At 37.2% G+C, this 22295-nt stretch overlaps 1 protein-coding gene across 4 annotated transcripts in view; it reads right to left on the bottom strand.

Moving 5' to 3' along the window:
• Positions 1–22295, bottom strand: part of SCAPER (S-phase cyclin A associated protein in the ER) — a 423671-nt gene that overhangs the window by 308827 nt on the left and 92549 nt on the right. For all 4 annotated transcript variants that reach the window (XM_027521864.1, XM_027521861.1, XM_027521865.1 and 1 more), the window contains 3 exons: positions 21297–21413; positions 16165–16325; positions 579–841 (listed from right to left, as the gene is read on the bottom strand). In XM_027521864.1, coding sequence (XP_027377665.1) covers positions 579–841; positions 16165–16325; positions 21297–21413 — 541 coding nt within the window. The remainder of the gene's footprint in view (positions 1–578; positions 842–16164; positions 16326–21296; positions 21414–22295) is intronic.

The raw sequence follows: 22295 nt of genomic DNA on the forward strand, positions 1-22295 counted from the left end.
ATGTCATGAAAAATAAAGACAGGGTAAGTAACTGATGCTGGTCAAAGATAGTAAAGAAACAAAGTCAAATACAATGTATGATTCTAAACTGCATCGTGGATCAGGGAAAAAATTTCTGTGAAGAAATTACTGGGGCAACTGGAATTTTTGAAAATCAGACTATAAGTTTAGATAACAATATTATATAAATGTCAAATTCCCTGAATTTTATTATTATAGTGTGGTTATGGAAAAGAGTTTTCTGTTCTTTGGAGATACATGCTGTAGAATTTAAAGGTGAATGGCTGTGATGTTTGTACATTACTTTCAAATGTAACACGTAAGTAAAGAGAGAAAAGAAACTGGCAACATGTTAATCTGTGAATCTAGGAAAAGAGTACTAGAGGGTTCATTATTCTATTCTTGCAACTTTTCTATAGATCTGAAATTTTTCACAATAAAAGTAAAACAGTGAAGTAGAAAAATTAAGACATTCCTACATATATATATGTATATGTGTGTGTGTATATATATATATATATATATATATATATATATCCCATATAAAAAGCAGTTAAAGGATTTTGAGAATGTACTACCTGGGTTCTTTCTGCAAGAGGATGATCACATGAGTGTACTGGGTCCTTGGGCTGAGATTCTATAGTATTAGAAGGTTCATCTCCAACAAATTCACTTTTCTGTATGCTTTCATCAGGCAAAAGATGTACATTTTCTTTATCACTGTCATCCTTTGATCTTAATGCTTCTGTTGGTAATGAAGCTTTTGGCATCACTGCTGTTGATCGTGAACGAACAGGCCTTCCTCTCTGAACAGTTTCCCATCCTTCAGCATCCTTCCGTTCTATACAGTTGAGGGAAGAAAATAAATCAAGAATTATTTAGAGGGTATAAATTTTCAAAAACCTATAAAATAAAAATATTTTACAATCTAATACTCATTGACTATAAGCTATAAACATGACACTGATTACTATGCAAAGTGTATTCACGTGTGTGTGTGTGTTTGGGGGGGGGGTGGTATTATCTAATTCCTATGACCTCTCATGGTAGGTATAATTATCCTTATCTTACAAATGATAAAACTGAGATTAAGACTGACCTAAGGCCCCACAGTCAGAAAGCAATATTTATATAATGTATACCATTACTGGTTAGGGCATAGACTTGGATTACTGTGATACTGAATGGTTTGCCTTGGAGATATAGAGAGATCATTCTGTTGTTTTTGAAACTGCATCCAAGTACCACATTTCAGACTCTTTTGTTGACTATGATGGCTACTCCATTTCTTCTAAGGGATTCTTACCCACAGTAGTAGATATAATGGTCATCTGAGTTAAATTCACCCATTCCAGTCCATTTTAGTTCACTGATTCCTAAAATGTCAATGTTCACTCTTGCCATCTCCTGTTTGACCACTTCCAATTCGCCTTGATTCACAGACCGGGTTCCTATGCAATATTGCTCTTACCGCATTGGACTGAACTTACATCACCAGTCACATCCACAACTGGATACTGTTTTTAGTTTGGCTCCGTCTCTTCACTCTTTCTGGAGTTATTTCTCCGCTGATCTCCCGTGGCATATTGGGTACCTACCGACCTGGGGAGTTCATCTTTCAGTGTCCTATCTTTTTGCCTTTTCATGCTGTTCATGGGGTTTTCAAGGCAAGAATACTGAAGTGGTTTGCCATTCACTTCTCCAGTGGACCACGTTTTGTCAGAACTCTCCACCATGACCTATCTTGGGTAGCCCTACACGGCATGGTTCATAGTTTCACTGAGTTAGACAAGGCTGTTGTCCATGTGATCAGTTTGGTTAGTTTTCCATGGCAGAAAGCGAAGAACTAAAGAGCCTCTTGATCAAAGTGAAAGAGGAGAGTGAAAAAGTTCACTTAAAACTCAACACTCAGAAAACTAAGATCATGGCATCTGGTCCCATCACTTCATGGCAAATAGATGGGGAAACAATGGAAACAGTGAGAGACTTTATTTTCTTGGGCTAAAAAAAATCACTGCAGATGGTGACTGCAGCCATGAAATTAAAAGATGCTTACTCCTTGGAAGAAAAGCTATGACCAACCAAGATAGCATATTAAAAAGCAGAGACATTACTTTGCCAATAAAGAAACGTCTAGTCAAAGCTATGGTTTTTCCAGTAGTCATGTATGGATATGAGAGTTGGACTATAAAGAAAGCTGAGAGCTGAAGGATTGATGCATTTGAACTGTGGTGTTGGAGAAGACTCTTGAGAGTCCCTTGGACTACAAGGAGATCCAACCAGTTCATCATAAAGGAAATCAGTCCTGAATATTCACTGGAAGGACTGATGCTGAAACTGAAAACTCCAAAACTTTGGCCACCTGATGTGAAGAACTGACTCACTGGAAAAGACCTTGATGCTGGGAAAGATTGAAGGTGGGAGGAGAAGGGGACAACAGAGGATGAGACGGTTGGATGGCATCACCAACTCAACGGTTATGAGTTTGAGTAAGCTCTGGGAGTTGGTGATGGACAGGGAAGCCTGGCGTGCTGCAGTCCATGAGGTCACAAAGAGTCGGACATGACTGGGCAACTGAACTGAACTGAATGTATACTATGTGCTACCACTGTTGTAAGTGCCTTCGATATAACTCTTTTAATCTTTCCCTAAGATCATTCCCATATTATCAATGAGGAAACTGAGACAAAAGGTAAAAGCCAAGATGCAAGTCCAGGCAAACTGGTTCTGATGTCAATGGTCTAATGGATAAGTAAAAACTGCCTCTCCATCTTTCAGAATCCAAACACAGGCCTAGCTCCAAAGTCCAAGTACTTTTCCCCTTAGTACCAAAAGTATACACTACCTTAGCAAAAAAGGAAAAAAAAAAAACAAAAAACTATTTTAACGATCATAAGATTATAGAATGTTAATTGAATGAACACTCAAGGATCTAGTTCAGTATTTCACCATACACATAAAAAAATGAGGGCCTATGTCCAAAGACACAGAGCAAAATAGCCCAAAATAAATATGAATCTTCTACTACAATGGTTCAAAATGTCACAACCTGAGGTATACACATATACAGTTAATAGCCATAATTATTAAAAGTTTATAGGCTAAAATGTAGTGTGTCAAAATTAATATGAAGATACCTAGTTCTGGCCAAGATGGAGTAGCCTGACTTGCATTTCCAGGTCTTCCTTCTTACAACTAAGAACTCTGGAAAAACACACAAAATAAGCACAGGAAGATTTTAAAAGAAAGAGATAGGTGGACTGCCTAGTGACCCTGGGAGTTAAAAGCAGCATAGTGATGAGTTCTCTGTGTTTCCTAATTGCTTCCTATATATGACAAGATGGTACAAAGGCCTCCAACCCAGAAAGAACAAATGATACACACAAAACGGGCATCAGCAAAACTTGTTTTGCCAAGCCGAAGGGCAGAGGAAACAATGACCAAAGAAAATAATCATTTTGGCAATCCTCCTTCTATTCAGCCAACCATCAGTGGAAAACTTACACCTCATGGTTTCAATAGGGGTAAGTAGAGAGTTGAACTTCCATTGCCCACGTGGTAGAAATAGATGGTCCAACTCCCTCACCAAAACAGTGTCAGCAAAGTTGAACAGTGAGCTGAGTTTCTACTTCCAAATGACATTAAACAAGGCAGTAGGAACTGTATTAGTCAGCACTCTACTTTTCCCCACCCCTAGTGTCAGTGGGAAACTGAACTTTCATACCAACTGAGCAGCAGTGAGACTTAATGAGGTGGTGAGAGTCAGAACTGGTAGATACTGATCCGCCCTACCCACAGCCTCTATCTTCATCCAACATCAAAGACACAGAGAATGAGTCAATATTCTGATCTTCCCCACCCCCAGTGTTGGCAGGTCCCATATAGAAAGCTGAGCTTTTACCCTCACCAACATCATCGCTACAGAATAAAGTAGTAGAAGACACATCTACTCAGCACATGGATCCCATTTCACCTTGTGATAATGCCAGCAGGACCCATCAGGAAGCTAAGATTCCGCTCCACCTTACACAGATAAGTCGGGAGTCAGTCCTCCCCTCACTCTGCCCCTGTGTTGTGTCAGTGGGGGTACAGACAAGAATTGAGCTACCTCCGGTAGCAGCCAAGGAAGTGGTGAAAGTTAGTCTCCAATTTTGCTGAAAAGGTATCATAGGGAATATCTTAAATGGAGCACAAAGGACCTTTATGCCAACAACAAAAGAAGTAACATTTGTGTTAGTGGAGTCCCAGAAAGAGAGGAGAGTGTAGGACTTAAAAAGTATTTAAAGAAAGAACGAATAAAAACTTTACAAACTTAGTGAAAGATATAACACTAAAGGGACTAAAAAGATATAAAACTGAAAGAACTAAGAAATCTAAAGAAACTGATGCTAAAACACATCGTAATGAAACCTCTGAAAAGAAAAAACAAAGAAAAATTCTTAAAAAAAGCCATGGAGGGGTGACAAGAAGCCATAGGGAAAAGATAAATTATCTACAGCAGAACATCAGTTTCAATGACAGCAAATTTCTCCTCTGAAACACTGAAGGCCCAGAGGAAGTGGCACAACTTTCAAGGACTGAAAGAATTGTCAATCGCAAATTCTATAATCAGTGAAACTATGCTTCAGGAATGAAGAATAAATAAGGCATTCTCAGATGAAAAGAAAACTAAGCAAATGTGTCACTAGCAAACCAACCTTTAAAGGACAACCAAAGGAAATTCCCTAAAGAGAAACTAAAAAAGTTTTAAAAAAAGAACATGGATCAAATTTTCCAACCAAAAGACTCAGAGTGGCATACTAGATAATAAAACAAAAGCATACAGTTGTAACTGGAAATGGAACAATAGACTGGTTCCAAATAGGAAAAGGAAGACGTCAAGGCTGTATATTGTCACCCTGCTTATTTAACTTCTAGGCAGAGTACATCATGAGAAACGCTGGACTGGAAGAAGCACAAGCTGGAATCAAGATTGCAGGGAGAAATATCAATAACCTCAGATATGCAGATGACACCACCCTTATGGCAGAAAGTGAAGAACTAAAGAGTCTCTTGATGAAAGTGAAAGAGGAGAGTGAAAAAGTTGGCTTAAAGCTCAACATTCAGAAAACGAAGATCATGGCATTCGGTCCCATCACTTCATGGGAAATACATGGGGAAACAGTGGAAACAGTGGCTGATTTTTTTTTGGGGGGGGGGCTCCAAAATCACTTCAGATGGTGATTGCAGCCATGAAATTAAAAGACGCTTACTCCTTGGAAGGAAAGTTATGACCAACCTAGATAGCATATTCAAAAGCAGAGACATTACTTTGCCAGCAAAAGTCCATCTAGTCAAAGCTATGGTTTTTCCAGTGGTCATGTATGGATGTGAGAGTTGGATTATAAAAAAAGCTGAATGCCGAGGAATTGATGCTTTTTGAACTGTGGTGTTGGAGAAGACTCTCAAGAGTCCCTTGGACTGAAAGGAGATCGAACTAGTCAATCCTAGAGGAAATCAATCCTGAATATTCACTGGAAGGACCAATGCTGAAGCTAAAGCTCCAATACTTTGACCACCTGATGCCAAGAGCTGACTCATTAGAAAAGACCTTGATGTTGGGAAAGACTGAAGACAGGAGGAGAAGGGGATGACAGAGGATGAGATGGTTGGATGGCATCACCAACTCAATGGACATGAGTTTGAGCAAGTTCCGGGAGACGGTGAAGGACAGGGAAGCCTGCAGTGCTACAGTCCATGAGGTCACAAAGAGTTGGACACGACCGAGCAACTGAACAACAATAGGCCATGCCATTACATGATTCACTATGTAGAAGATATTTTATTTCAAAGGAAAAAAATATTTACAAAAATGCTCATTCTCGTGACTAGTATATTAACTCACCTTATTTTTTAAATATTGCAACTGTTACTACATTTATATTATATTTTAAAATAATGACTAGATGGAACCTGTTATCTTTTATTTGAAAAATCTGCATTTTGAAATCTGCAAGGGGAAAGCATGCTTAAATTTTTTGTTGTTTTCTTAAACTTTTTACTATTTTTTCATTATTTTATTATTTATTATACTTATACATTTTATTATCAAGATTTTCAAATACAGTACACAGAAAATAGTATGAAGTCCCCGCTCTAATCATTAAGCTTCAATAATTATCAACATTCTGCTGCTCTTATTTCATTTCTTCTTCCCTATTGTTTTTTTCTGAAATATTTTTTTTAATTTTATCCATTTCTGGCAGTTCTAGGTCTTCGTTGCTGTGCAGGCTTTTCTCCAGTTGCAGAGAGCAGGGGTTGCTCTCCAGTTGCGGTGCCTGGGCTTCTCACCGGTGTGCTCCCCTCGTTGTGGAGCATGGGCACTAGGGTGTCGGCCTCAGCAGCTGTTGCCCACGGGTTCAGCAGCTGTGGCTTCCGGGCCCTAGGGCACAGGCTCCGTAGTTGTGGCGCACGGGCTTAGTTGCTCCGCAGCATGTGGGACCATCCCAAATCAGGGATCAAACCTGTGTCTCTTGCTTTGGAAGGCAGATTTTTTTTACCACAGAGCCACCAGGGAAGCCCTGTAATATTTTAAAAGAAATCCTAGAAACATCACTTCTCCTGGAAATATTCAGTATGTGTCCTTTTATTCTTTAATATACTTCTTTAAAACATCAGATTTTGTTCTTTCTGGCTTTGCTGGCTCTGTGCTGTGCAGGCTTTTCTCCAGTTGTGGTGAGCAGCTACTCTTTAGTTGTGGTGCGCGGGCTTCTCATTGCAGGGGCTTCTCTTGTGCAGCACAAGAGAAGGGCGTATGTGGCTTCAATAGCTGAGGCACATGGGCTCTGTATCGCAGGCTCAACAGTCGTGACACAGAGGCTTAGCTGTTCTGCAGCATGTGGGATCTTCCCCATCAAGGATCAAAACCTGTGTCTCCTACATTGGCAGGCAGAATTTTTACCACTGAGCCACCAGGGAAAGCCAGTATGTGTCTTTAAAAGATAGAATTTTTAAAATATAACAACATCATTAACATAACCAGCAAAATTACTAATAACACCTTAAATCATATACCATCCAGTTGTATTCAATTTTCACCCATGTTTAACTCTTTAAAAATTTATTTATCTCTGTTCCATACTTTAAGTATATATATATATATGTATATATAAAGAAAAATTATAAAATCAACGTCATAAAAACCAAATATACAAAAAGAAAAAAACAACTAAATTATGAAATTAAGTTTAACAAAAGATTTTTGATTCCAGATAATTTAACTGTCTCACCCTTAGGAACACTATGATTAATTACTTTAAAAAGAAAAACAGCCCTTTTTGAAAGCTTCTTTATAGAAAAAAATACTGTTTAAAACTTGGACCTAATCCATTAATCAATAAGATGGCCAATACAAACATTATCACACAATTAAAAAAAAAACCTAAAATAAATGAAGCAGTTCAAAAGAAAAGTATATCAAAATAGAAACTATCAGATCAGATCAGATCAGTCGCTCAGTCATGTCCAACTCTTTGTGATCCCATAAATCGCAGCACGCCAGGCCTCCCTGTCTATCACCAACTCCCGGAGTTCACTCAGACTCACGTCCATCGAGTCAGTGATGCCATCCAGCCATCTCATCCTCTGTGGTCCCCTTCTCCTCCTGCCCCCAATCCCTCCCAGCATCAGAGTCTTTTCCAATGAGTCAACTCTTCGCATGAGGTGGCCGAAGTACTGGAGTTTCAGCTTTAGCATCATTCCTTCCAAAGAAATCCCAGGGCTGATCTCCTTTAGAATGGACTGGTTGGATCTCCTTGCAGTCCAAGGGACTCTCAAGAGTCTTCTCCAACACCACAGTTCAAAAGCATCAATTCTTCGGCACTCAGCCTTCTTCACAGTTCAACTCTCACGTCCATACATGACTACAGGAAAAACCATAGCCTTGACTAGACAAACCTTTGTTGGCAAAGTAATGTCTCTGCTTTTGAATATGCTATCTAGGTTGGTCATAACTCCTTCATATTCAAAAGCAGAGACATTACTTTGCCAATAAAGGTTTGTCTAGTCAAGGCTATGGTTTTTCCTGTGGTCATGTATAACATAGGTCTATTAAACACTAAGAAATTAGTTGTGGACAAATTACATTTTTAATGAAAACTTCAGTAAAAACTATATCGAAAAATCATTCCCATAAATAAGGATACTTCTTAAAAACAGTAAATCATTATTTAAACTATCAGAGAACTTCTAAATACTTAAAATAATTTCAGAGATGTGCCCAAAGCTCAAAACTATATTTCACACCACCATTTTTACACTCCAGAATTTTCACAAATGTCATTAATAAAGTAGTATTAAATTCAAGTCAATAAAACTAATAATTTAAAAAGCATTGGGATAATCCTGTTATTTGTTATCATTTTTATTTATCACTATATTTAATTCACTAATATTTTGTTCAATGTTCAAGATAAAATGTTGCTTTACTGTTATATCCTTTTAGGTTTTAATATTAAGGTTTTAAAATAATCTTTTATTCTGAGGAAGAGTTTCTTTAAGATTGAAGCTATCTTTACCTAAAATCTTTGGAAGACTTCACAAGTGAAGCCATCGTGACCCAGAACTTTCTTTATGAAAAAATGTTTCATTATTAACCCACATTCTCTTTTATACTTATAAGTTCCTTCAAGTTTTTCTAATTCTTGCTATGCAATTTTTGTTACATCTTTCAAGTTATTTATCAATTTCTTCTAAGTTTCTAAATTTAGTGTATAATATTGGTCATAATTTTAATATTTGTGGGATCTCTATCAACACCCTTGTTTCATTCCTGATACTAGGCTTTGTCTCCTCTTTTTCTTGCTATTACTAGAAATCTGTTAATTTTATTAGTCTATCTGAATAACTACATTTTGCCTTTGTTAATTTCTCTGTGTTCTCTCCTATAAACCTTTTCTTTCCATATTCCTTGGGTCTAACTTGTTCTTTTCTAATTTCTTGAAATGAACAAAATGTGGATTATAGGTTTTCCTTCTTTCTAGTTGGTATAATTGAGGCTAGAAATTTTCCTCAAAGCATAGCTTTAACCAGACCCAAGGATTTTTAAATGTTCATTTTCTTTCAACTGATATTTTCTAATTTCATCGTGACTTCTTCCCTGACTCGTGGACTTTTCAGAAATATATTCCAAAGTTATAAAAATCTGAGAATTGCACAGCTATCTTTTTATAATTAATTTCTAACTTCATTCCAGTGTGTTCAGACAGAATGAGTTCAATCATCTAACAGCTGTTGAAACGTTTAATGGCTCAGCATGTGTCAATTTTGGTAAATGTTCCACATGTGCCTGAATATGTATTTCAATTTACAGTTACAGCCGTAAGAAAGTAAGTAGCCTGTATTAAAATTAATCTTCCTGTCAAACACAACTACAAGAGCTAGACAAAATACATAAATGAATTGTTTAAAGGCACTGGAAAGCAACCAATATAGGCAAGATTTGAGGAATTACAATTCCTGAGAATAGAGGCCACAATGTGAGATCCACATTCACCCTAGAATTTTCCCTGAAGACTGCTGGAATTCACAGTGCAGGCAAAGTGACTCCTTGCAGAAACCACCAGTCCTATCTAGCTCAGACAGATGCTGGAGTTCACCAAATCTAAAGCAACTGGGACTTCAAGGAAAAATAAGCATGGAGAGCAGGGAACTGAAGAAGAGTAAGCCAAAAGAAGTCTGCATTCAATCTTCCCTTAAGAAGTCTGACAACTGCTAAGCTTTGCATATACAAGGCAAGACTCCAAGAAATCCAGAAGAAAACAGCAGCTGGGGTGCTAACAAGCTAAGCAGATATTGTAGCATCTGTATGGTGCTGAGGAAACAAAAGCTGGAATTCAGGAATGAAGTGGTCTTGGCAAACACCCCAGGTTTTCAGTTAAGACCCCAAAAGGAACAAGAAAAAACTAAAACATATCAACTTAATAAAACCTCAAGGCAAACCCTGACAGGATTAAGGTGCTCTGTTTGTTCTCTTATTGCCATAAAAAAAATACATTTTTAGAAAAAGCCCCTGTAACCTTTAATACACAATGTTAAACATTCAATTAAATATGTGGCATACTAATAAAATAATTGAATAATAAATGAACAACAAAAAACTGAAAATTCCCCAAAAATGTTTTTCAAAGTAACAAATCTATGGGTAGTCCAGACATTTTACTTCTCAGACACAAAATTTCTAAATAGCTGTTATTAATATATTCAAGAAAATATGGATTAGACATACAGAACAGAGGATTAGTGCAATAACTAAAATGCATAACAATACAAAGTTTCCAGACTGAAGCATTGGAATGGGAAAGAGAAAGCACTATTTGTCAGACACATCAATTACATAAAGTTAACTAATCAAGTTGTTTGGATTTTTATATTTACTGATCTTTATCTATATGTACTATCAGTTGAGATAGTTATGTTAGAATCTCCCAGTATAAATATAGACTTTTTTCAATTTTTCCTTTCAGTCCTGCCTGGTTTTGCTTTATATGTTTTAAAGATATGTATATATGTATGTGTATGTCTAAAGCAACTTAGAATTACTTTATCTTTCTGATGAGATGACCCTTTAGTACTGAAAAAAAAAGAAATCTCTCTTTAAAACGCTTCCTGTCTACTCCATTTTGTCTGGCTATTCTAAAAATACTAGTTTTGATTTGAATAGGATATGTATAGAATATCTTTCATCTTTCCCTGTCTTTTTCTTTTGACTTTTCCATGTCTTCATATTGAAGGTATATCTCTTATAAGTAGAATACAGGTTTATTTTTAATATGGCTTTATAATTTTTTTGTGATTGCAAATCAGTGCATATTTTTATTTTTTTAATTTTTTAATATAAATTTATTTATTTTAATTGGAGGCTAATTACTTTACAATGTTGTATTGGTTTTGCCACACATCAACATGAATCCGCTGCAGGTATACACGTGTTCCCCATCCTGAACCCCCCTCCTTCCTCCCTCCCCATACCATCCCTCTGGGGCGTCTCAGTGCACCAGCCCCAAGCATCCAGTATCACGCATTGAACCTGGACTGGCGATTCGTTTCATATATGATTTTGTTTTGAATATATAGTATTTAGACCATTTATATTTAATGTAGGGACTGATACAATTGCATTTACTTCTAATAACTACAATTTGGTTTTTTGTCTTATCCGTTTTGTGTTTCTTTTTTCCTCTTCTCCAGTTTTCTTTTGGATTAATCAAACGGATTATTAGTTGAACATTCTTTTATTCTTCTTTTTTGCTGTCTTGAGTTTATAACACATCCTTGACTTATATCTAATACAAATTATTTTGTAACTTCCTAGATAATGCTAGAAACTAGATAATGTAAACTCCATTTTTCTGCTATCTTTTGAATTATTGTCATAAATTTTCATTCTACACACATGTCAAGCTCCACAAGACATTGTTCCATGCAGTCAATACACATTTAATGTTATCTACATGTTTACTCCTTCCAGGGTTCTTCATTCCTTCATGTATTTCTGGGTTTCTATCTGGGATCATTTACGTGCCACCTGAAGAATTCTGCAGCATTTCTTTTAGTGTAAGTCTGCTAATTTCAAATTCTCTCATTTTTTTATTTATCTAGAATTACCTTTATTTCACCTTCATTTTGAAGGTTATTTGTGCTGGATGTAGAATTCTATCTTGCCAGTTATTTTCTTTCAGCACCTTAAGGATCTCATTCCACTCTCATCTGGCTTTTATCTGCTATGAGTTTACTGTTGCTCCTTTGAAAGGTCTTTTTTTAAAACTCTGATTACTTGCAAAGATTTTCTAGTAGTTTTTTTAGTATTTGTAGTATATTGCATCTAGATAAGATTTATTTTGTTTTTTTCCTACTTGGAGGTTTACAGCATTTCTTGAATATAAGACTTTATGTCTTGCAGTTTGGGAAAATCTTCAGTGATTTACCTCCTCAAATGTTGCTTTTGCCCCATTCACTCCATCTCTTCACAGACTCCATTTACATATGTGCCTCTTATGCTCTTCTCTGCATTCTATTTCTTTTTTCTTCATGATTTAACCTCAGTATTTTCTACTGACTTAGAATTAATTCAATACCAAGTCTCTTTAAGATTTTAAATCTCCTCTAACATGTGCAACCACATTAGCTGCTTTAAGAATTTCACTTATCTTTCCGGATTCCTCTCTTACAGAGCACTGTGACCATGAAAAAATCTAGATTGGTTGCTCCCTAGACATGCACACAGCAAACATCCTGGGATCACCACCACAGAAGTATTACCTTTGCCTCTTCTCTGTGCTGGCTTCCCTCTAGTAGTAACAGTGTCGATGCAGTTAAAAAAAAATGTTAAGACCTTGCATGTTTGAAAATGTCTTGAAAAATCTATTCTCACATATAATGGATAATTTGGCTGGACATAGCATTTTAGCTTTGAAATTATCTTCCTCCAGAATTTTGAAGACATTGTTCAATTTTCTTGTGGCTTCTAGTAATTCAGCAAAAGTTGATTTTTTTTTGATTGATTCAGAATCAATTGTGATTCTTGGTCATTTGTATATAAACTGATTCTTTTCTATTTTTAGAGCCTCTCATCATCTGTATTACTCATAAATTTCCCAACAAATTTTGATGTCAGTCTACTTTCATCCATTATACTGGACAGTTAATGGATGGCCCTTATAGTTAAAAGTTTATTATCTTCATGTTAAACAAAAGTTTCTTTAATTATTTCATGACTTCTTCCTTTATCTTTCTATAACCCATATTATTCAATTAGGGGATAGTCTCATTAACTATTTTTATATAAGATGAATAAAACTTAACATCTTAAAATACTAATCTTATTTCCATCAAAGTCTTTGAGTCAGGAATCTGAAGAGTGCTCAGTTTTTGTGGGGGAGGTATAACAGGGTACTCTTCTAATCTCCATGTGGTGTCAGCTAGGGTGATTCAAGTGAAATCAGAGAGTTCATGATGGCCTCACCACATTCCTAAAAGTTTTGATACTAGTTACTGACTGAGATAGTTCTTCTCCTGGCCACTTTGTCTTCATATGGTCTCTCATTATTCAGTAGCCTACCTTGGGCTTCTTTACAGGGCAGCTGCTGCTGCTGCTAAGTCGCTTCAGTCGTGTCCGACTCTGTGAGATCCCAGAGACGGCAGCCCACCAGGCTCCCCCGTCCCTGGGATTCTCCAGGCAAGAACACTGGAGTGGGTTGCCATTTCCTTCTCCAGTTCATGAAAGCGAAAAGTCAAAGTGAAGTCGCTCAGTCGTGTCTGACTCTTAGCAACCCCATGGACTGTAGCCTACCAGGCTCCTCTGTCCATGGGATTTTCCAGGCAAGAGTACTGGAGTGGGGTGCCATCGCCTTCTCTGTCTTTACAGGGCAGTTGGCTTCTAACAAGGAGAAAACTGACGCTGCCAGGACTCTTTACCAGCTAGGCTGGGAATTTACTAAATGTCACTCTAGATACATTCTATTGATCCTATCAAGTCACAGGACCAACCAAAGACTTCTGGGGAGAAAAACAGATCCTACTACCTGACGGTGGGGTGGCATGCATGCACGTGGGTGAGAGAGACTGTCCAGACCCACTGTCACAACAGCCTGCCCCGATTCACAGCCTAGCTCCCAACTGCCAAAGTCTTCCAGGACTACCAGACGTTCATCCAATTACAGCATCAGCCTCAGAGACCGGTATCTCATGATCTACACCAGATCTGTGGAGAAGGCAGTGGCACCCCACTCCAGTATTCTTGCCTGGAGAATCCTATGGATGGGGGAGCCTGGTGGGCACCGTCTATGGGGTCGCACAGAGTCGGACACGACTGAAGTGACTTAGCATCAGCAGCAGCATACCAGATCTGGATGAGTTACTTAGGTGTGGGTTCTCTTGATCTGGAAACCTCACAGTTCAGTAGGAGGAGAGGGTTTGAAGAGGAAGAAAGATTGAGGAGTCTTAACATTATGAATAGTCTTTCACTTAACTTCTTTATTTTCAATACAATACTCCCATCTTTCAATATAGCTGGTATCCCTCGGGTCAAATACTATCTTTTGTACCTTCTCAAGAGAATCAACCTCCAATATTTTGTAGGGTAAGTGAGATACATCTACTCTCATCCTACTATTCAGAGTCATGAAAAACTGAGGAAGATTCAAGATTCTTCTTAACTTATAATCCCTATCTATACTCTCACTTCCAAAGATACCTGCTCACACCAATTTTTGATCTTTTGGAAGTTATGTGGAGCAAATTGGATCGCTTGACATTGACAGTTTTGCCCACTCTTGGAGCTGAGGATGCAGCTAGCTTACTCAAATGTCACCACTGACCTTTCTACTTTCCAACTTTCCAAATTTTGCTCATATCATCTCTTCTCCTGTCTCTTTTTCTTTAAGTCCTTCCATATCATTTCAGTTGAGTTTGGGGAAAGAGTAAGGTAACTGTGCTCACTTTGTCATCTTTAACAAAAACCAATTTTATAGCATATTATTAAAAACTTGAGTATTACAGCTACTGCAGTTATAAATTAAACTTGTTATACACCATAATTCAGTGCATACTTCAGTTGCTCAGGTCCAACTCTTTGTGACTCCATGAACTATAGCACCACCAGGCTTCCCTGTCCATCACCAACTCCCAGAGCTTGCTCACAGAGCACAACAGTGCATCAAAACCCCAAAATGGAAAACTAAAGTGGTCAAAAACAAAATTCCCTGGTACATTAACAATATAATTTTTCAGTCTAGTCATAATTAAGATCAATCATTTCACTTCAACCAAATGGGTCACACTCATAAATACTGCTTTAAACAAAACTATGATACATCTGTAACATCTTACAGAAAAACCCAAATGAACTTTTTGTCCAACCCAATATAATTCCTTGTGGTTTTGATTTTTTAATACATTTCTCTCAGACCCTTTTAAGATACAGACACTAAGCTTTACGATTATACATTTTCCTACCTTTTCCTAAGAAAGAACTCATGCCTACTCTCAGTTTTCTACTTTCTCAATAGAGAAAGCACGGGCAATATATTCTATAAAATTAAGGCATATATTTGAAACAAGCCAATACATCTTACTGAGACCAAAATGGGAAAAACAACACAATATCAGTAATGAAGATGTTGCATTACCTTTGTTATATCCAATAAAACATTTACAAACCAAAAAGCTCCAAACAGATCTTTCATCACAGAGAAAAGAAAGCAGTACTCTCAAGTTGTCTCTAACTCATAATACAAATTCATTATTTCTTACTATCACTCTAAAATCTAAGTCTCTAAAAATGTATAAAAAAAAAAAAATCTACCCTGGGGCTTCCCTGCTGGTCCAGTGGTTAAGAATCCACCTTGCAATGCAGGGGCCACCGGTTCAATCCCTGGTCCAGAAAGATTCCACACGCTGTGAAGCAACTAAGCCCACGTGCCACAACTACTGAGCACACGGGTCACAACTACTGCAGCCCGTCACCCTAGCACCTGTGCTCTGCAACAAGAGAAGTCACCTCAACCAGAAGCCTGCACACCACAGTGAAGAGTAGCACCCCCAACTGGCCATGGCTAGAGAAAGCCCACGCACAGCAGTGAAGACCTAATGCAGCTGAAAATTTAAAAAAATCCACCCTGAATTTATGTAGAAAACCCCTACAGAATAAATAAAGGTGGGTCTTTAGAATAATGGCCCTTCTATTTATTTTTGACCTTTATTTATTCTGATGGTATGGAAAACAGATACATGAGTAAAGATAAACAGGATATTACTTCAGTATTTAAAATACTAATGAAATGCATTTAAATCGTATTTAAATATTAATGAAGTACTGGCATGACATTTTAAAGTAGAGGATGAACTACTGTATTTCTTTTCTACTTTAAGTCAAAGGAGTTATAAAGGATCTTAATAAATGAATTGACAAAAGACATCATTCTCAAACTCAAGACTAGAATGATCTTCCTAAGTTTTCATATAGTTTTTAAGATTATTTTATGATTTTAACTAAGGCAAATTAACATCACAGAAATGATGCATCCAGATAAATATATAATGCTACTATGACCAATTTCAAATAAAATAAATAGATCCATGTAAACCCACTTGTCTACTGCATAAAAAGGTTGACTCAAAACCACTTGCCATTTCTGCGGGAAGGCTTCTGCACTGCCACTGGTGGGCAAGACGGGGCAGGTGCTACATCTGAAGAAGCAGTAGAGCCTGTATGATGAGCCTTTACCTTGTCAGCCCAACTGACCCCTGTGGGAGCCAGACGTGGAGCAGCCACTGTGCCAGATGAACCCCTATGGAGAAAATGACTGAATTTAATAAATCAAATACACATTAAAATTTAAAATATATACTTAATATATTTAAATTTTAAATGAATTATATGTGTGAATGTATATCTACACACACAGGATAACATACTATCATAGCAACTTAAGGCAAATATATTCATAAATATCCTGGACTAATACTTCATTAGTCCAGCATAACATATAGTATGGGAGCAAACATAATATAAAAGCTGTCACTAGTTCAATTTAAAAGAAAATCTCAGTGAAATGGAGAATCTTAAAAAATATGCACATATACCCTTAACGTTTTATTTTCATTTAAAACCCTTATCTATTAATAATATAAATGTCCATTAATTTGACCATATATCAACACAGGCACCATTAAAACAGGGTTTTTCACATGTATTATTTCTTACATGAACCTCAAGTATGATGCCTCATTGACAGTGTCCAATTTTGGGTTTTTTGAAATGGAGTGATAATTTAGTGATACCTATTAAATAAGAACACAATTCTTCCCAACTTTAATAATCTCTCCAAGCTTTTATAGTTGTCCTATCCACTTCTCATTTGACAGCAAAACTTTAACAGTTGACTTTATCAAAGCTTCCCAAAAACTCATCCTAGTTTTCACAGAAACAATGATTCATTTTATACTCATATTTTACTGGTTTACTTAATATTTAAGTTATGAGTTAGAATACAGACAACTTAAATAAACAAGTTTGGTAACTAACTGCAGAGTCTAAAGCATTTAACTCAACCAATAAGAAGAGAAGTGAGTATATACACTAAAGTCAGCCTATAAGCCACAGTTTTTCAGCATGCTTTATTATCATTTTATGATGATAATAAAGGGTGTCAATTAATTCAATGATACAACACATGAAGATCAATATGAGAACTTTATTATTTACGCATTAAAGAATTTCAGTGTTAAAATAAACCATGCACCATACAAGACTCTCTGCACTACAGACCAACGGAATGCATTATAGGGGAATTTCTCTTTAAATGGTGCTTGAATATACAAACATTTGCTTTTATTTGCTTATATATCTTTCCTCAACTCCACTAAAGTTCAATTATTATAAGGCTCTGTTAGGTAGGTAGAATAGGGAAAAGGAGTCCAAAATGGCGGTGGCTAAAAGACAAGGAAGAGAAAAGCCCGCAAAAATAAAACAAAGGAAGGTCCGAGGACCGGAGTGAGGACCTCAGGTAAAACAAACAACACTCCTAGCTGGCCAATTTACATAGGACAGGCCCAGAGAGAAAAAACATATAAAAAGAGGAGCCAAAGCTAGCTCTCTCTCTCTCCCACGTGCTGCGGGGCTCTTCTCTTCGCATCTTTAGATCGACGTGCCCTCAAGCCTCGAGGATGGATTTTCCTGCTAAGCCTCGAGGATGGATTTTCCTGCTATCTTCTGAATAAAATAGAGCTGTAAGACTGAACTGTAACACTGATTTGTCTAAGAGCTATAACATGGTCTGTTTGAGACCTGAGAGCTATAACACGGTCTATCCAAGACCCAAGAGCTGTGACACGCTGAGGGGGCTTTAATGTCCATCACTCCAAATCTTTGTTGTGACGAGACAAAAAACCGAGGAACATACACTCGTGTGACAGCTCCAAAGTCCATCAACCTTCACCTAGGGCAATACTATCTAATAATCTCATTTAAAGCAAAAAATTGATTCTACTGAATAACACTTAGTGAGCTCTTACTAAGGGCTGAGTACAATGCTAGGTGCTTGGGATACAGAAAATATGACAAACATCTTCCCTTAAAGAAGGTCATAGTGTAAGAACAAAAATAAACATTAAAAACGTTAACACACTGAAAATCTAATAATAATATACATATATGCAAGGCCCAGCAATAACAGGAGATGAAACTGACCATGGACATGGAGACAGGAACAATGATAAGCCACGAAGAAAGGGTAAGTTTTAACCGAACAAAGATGACTGACCAAGCAAACTACTTACTGACCCTCACACTACAAATGTTAAGACTCACTCTAAAGAACTCGAGTCCAAACAGATATTTATCTTTAAAAGTGAATTTTGCTATGGAAATTTAAGGAAAACAACAGTGATAACTTCCACGAACAACATCATAGCTGCCAGAGGTATCAATGGCATTTTGGGCAAACAGGGGCTAACTTAAAAGGCAACGATGGAGAATGAGAAGTCCTTGGGGGGCTTTGAAGAGCTCTAATACATTCCTGGAAATCAAGAAGACCACACACATGCGCTGGGTTGTGTGCAAACTCAGGAAAGGTCTGAAACAGCTCTAATCTCTCACCTCTGACTGCCCTTGAGGCTCTGAGGAAGCAGGAATTGAGAGCAAAGTTAGAACTGTAAACTCCAGAGCACTGAAGACATGGTGACCACACCTAAAACTAGAAAAGAGCTAGGAGACTTATTGGTTCAAGGCATTTAAGGAAATCTCTGTCAAATCATTAGCTGGCAACTAAGATAACTAAGTAGAGACTTCAGTGACTATAATAACAAAAAACATAGAGGTGGCTTCCCTGGTGGCTCAGAGGTTAAAGCGTCTGCCTGCAATGCAGGAGACCTGGGTTCGATCCCTGGGTCGGGAAGATTCCCTGGAGAAGGAAATGGTAACCCACTTCAGTATTCTTGCCTGGAGAATCCCATGGACAGAGGAGCCTGGCAGGCTACAGTCCACGGGGTCGCAAAGAGTCAGACACGACTGAGCAACTTCACTTCACTTCACTTAGACTTCAGAAGACTAGTTCAAGAAAGTCACTAAACAAACAAATAGTAGCAAAGCCACCACCACTAAACAGTGACAACAAATACTGGAAAGTGTAGCAATATGATCTCCAGAGCTATCACACTATACTATTTAAAATATCCAATTTTGAACAAAAGCCATAAGACACGCAAAGAAACAGGAAGTATAGCCTACCCACAGACACACAAAAGAAAAGCAACCAAAACAAGTCCTGAAGGAAGCTTGAACGTTGGACTTACTAGACAAAGACTTTAAATGAGCTATTATAAATATGTTCAAAGAATATTTAAGAACAAAACACAACCACGTCTAAAAATAAAGTATGAGAAAAATGTTTCATCAAACACAGGATATCAATAAAAATTAAATCAAATATGAAAAATAATCACAGAGACTTAGATTCTGTGTTCCCAGTTCACAGGGCTCAGGTTTGATCCCTGGTCAAGGAAGTAGACTCCAAACACCACAACTAAAGATCCCACATGCAACAATGAAGACTGAAGATCCCACGTGCTGCAACTAAGACCTGTCGCAATCAAATAAATACACAAATAAATACTTTAAAAGAATTACATATGTGTTCTGGAGTTGAAAAGTACAATAATGAAAATGAAAAATTCACCAGAGGGGCTCAACAGCAGAATTAAGCTTGCAAAATAAAGAACTAGCAAATTTAAAAACAGGTAAATTGAGACTATCTAACCAAGGCTATGGTTTTTCCAGTGGTCATGTATGGATGTGAGAGTTGGACTGTGAAGAAAGCTGAGCACCAAAGAATTGATGCTTTTGAATCGTGGTGTTGGAGAAGACTCTTGAGAGTCCCCTGGACTGCAAGGAGATCCAACCAGTCCATTCTAAAGGAGATCAGCCCTGGGTGTTCTTTGGAAGGACTGATGCTGAGGCTGAAACTCCGGTACTTTGGCCACCTCATGCGAGGAGTTGACTCATTGGAAAAGACTCTGATGCTGGGAGGGATTGGGGGCAGGAGGGGACAACAGAGGATGAGATGGCTGGATGGCATCACCAACTCGATGGACGTGAGTTTGAGTGAAGTCCAGGAGTTGGTGATGGACAGGGAGGCCTGGCATGCTGCAATTCATGGGGTCGCAAAGAGTCGGACACGACTGAGCAACTGAACTGAACCCAAAAAACAGAAAGAAAAATGAATGCAGAAATTTGAACAGAGTCTCAAAGACTGTGGAACACCATCATGAGTAACACAATCTCAGTATGAGTGGGATTTCCAGAGGAGAGGAGAGAGAAAAAGGGACAGAGAGGGTATCTGTAGAAATAATGGACAAAAACTTACTAAATTTGATGAAAAACACTTATCTACAAATCTAAAAGAGCTCTACAAACTCCACACCTAAATACATCATAATCAAACTATTGAAAACGAAAGACAAAGAGAGAATCTTGAAAGCACCAAGAGAGAGAACTGAGGTATCTTATGAAAGAATAACACCTTATTTCTCATCAGAAGCCATGGAAGCCAGAAGGCAGTGAGAGGACATAGTCAAAGTGCTAAAACAGAAACACTCTCAATCAAGAATTCTATGAACAGCAAAACTATCCTTCAAAAAATTGAAAGATAAATTAAGATATTCTCAGATAAACAAAACCTGATAAAAACTGCTACCAGCAGACCTGCCTAATAAGATATATTAAAGACAGCTCCAGGTGAATGATAGGCCACCAGATAGTAACCTGAATCCACATGAAGAGATAAAGAAAACCACCAAAAGTAAATAACTACGTAGGTAAATACAAAAGACAATACAACCTCATTTCTTCTTATAACTCTTCTGTTATCTGATATAAAAGACAACTTCATAAAATAGTAATTATACAACTGTTGATAAGATTATAATGTATAAAGATATATTACTGTCCATATGACATATAACACAGTTTATGATATATTTAGGTCATCTGTTGTGAAATTGACAATTCATGCTACTAATCATTTAGCATGAAATATGTTTCTGAGTTTTAACTTCGGGATCCTATGTTTGAACATAAAATACTTCCTAAAAGTTAAAACTTTACTCTTCCTGGATTTTAACTTTTTATTCAAACATAAACAAAAACATATACAACAATATATTTATAGTGAAATGCAAGTTTTATAATACAAGTATAATGTCCACAAAAAATTTATTTACTATAATGTAAGCCTTAGTAGCCTTTTTTGAGTTCATCTCACCCAAAATTTAAGCTTCTTCGAGCATTTGATGTTACATTGATTCTATCTGTTGACGGACTTGGAATCACATGACGTCCTGGGGACATCTTCTTTACTTCCCATGCCAATGAAGTTGGTCTGCCAATTCAAGACACACAAAAGATTAAAAGAGAAAAGAGGTGGCGGCGATGGTGGTGGTGGTAGGGTAGTCTAATCTTTTCTCTTTGTTGTTAAGTGCATGAAAACATAAGCAGATCACAATTTTTCCTTGGTACACTGTCTATCAGAAAGTTCTTTACCATATTACCAGTAAATAATTCCAGATGATGCATGGTCCAGGATTTTCCATCCACTACAGCAGGTTATGGGGTTACAAAGACACAACACAAACTACTTATATTTTAAAAGCTTCCATACACCCAGCTAAAAACACATTAAAAAGGCAATGGTACTAATTTTGGCTACTTGTATCCAGTATTGCTGGAGAGCTAAGAGTGTAGAGCAGAGATCAAGACAGAAAGTGCTGAGGGTTAAACTGAAGAATACACCTTCATCCTCTACCTTACCCACAAGAGCAACATCATAAACATTTCACTGTTCTTTGCTAGAAAAGCTAACTATTCCTCCTTCTTCACTGGCTCCACACCAATCAGTTGACAGGATGCATAATCTCTACTTGAAAAAAATTTCCCCAAGCAATATCTTCTCCATCCTATGCCCTCAATCAGACCTCCATAACTCTCCAAATGTCCTAGCCTCTTACTCTTTATTCAATCTAGTGACTGTGATTTTTTTTCTCTAATTAAAAAATGATACTAATTACTAGAAAATAAGAAAATTCATATAGATGTTTATCCAAATAAAATCTAAAGCTTTTGATAATTTATTGCCAAATCATATGGGAAATAACTTTTGATGCATGAGATGATGAATGAAAGATGGATAATGCCACCACACAGGAAATTAAAGGTTGCTTCTTATATCTGTGAGCTGCCTCAGGAGGCAAAGAAGATAAGTGCT

This window comes from Bos indicus x Bos taurus, chromosome 21 (assembly GCF_003369695.1).
Source record: "Bos indicus x Bos taurus breed Angus x Brahman F1 hybrid chromosome 21, Bos_hybrid_MaternalHap_v2.0, whole genome shotgun sequence".
NCBI classification, from domain to species: domain Eukaryota; kingdom Metazoa; phylum Chordata; class Mammalia; order Artiodactyla; family Bovidae; genus Bos; species Bos indicus x Bos taurus.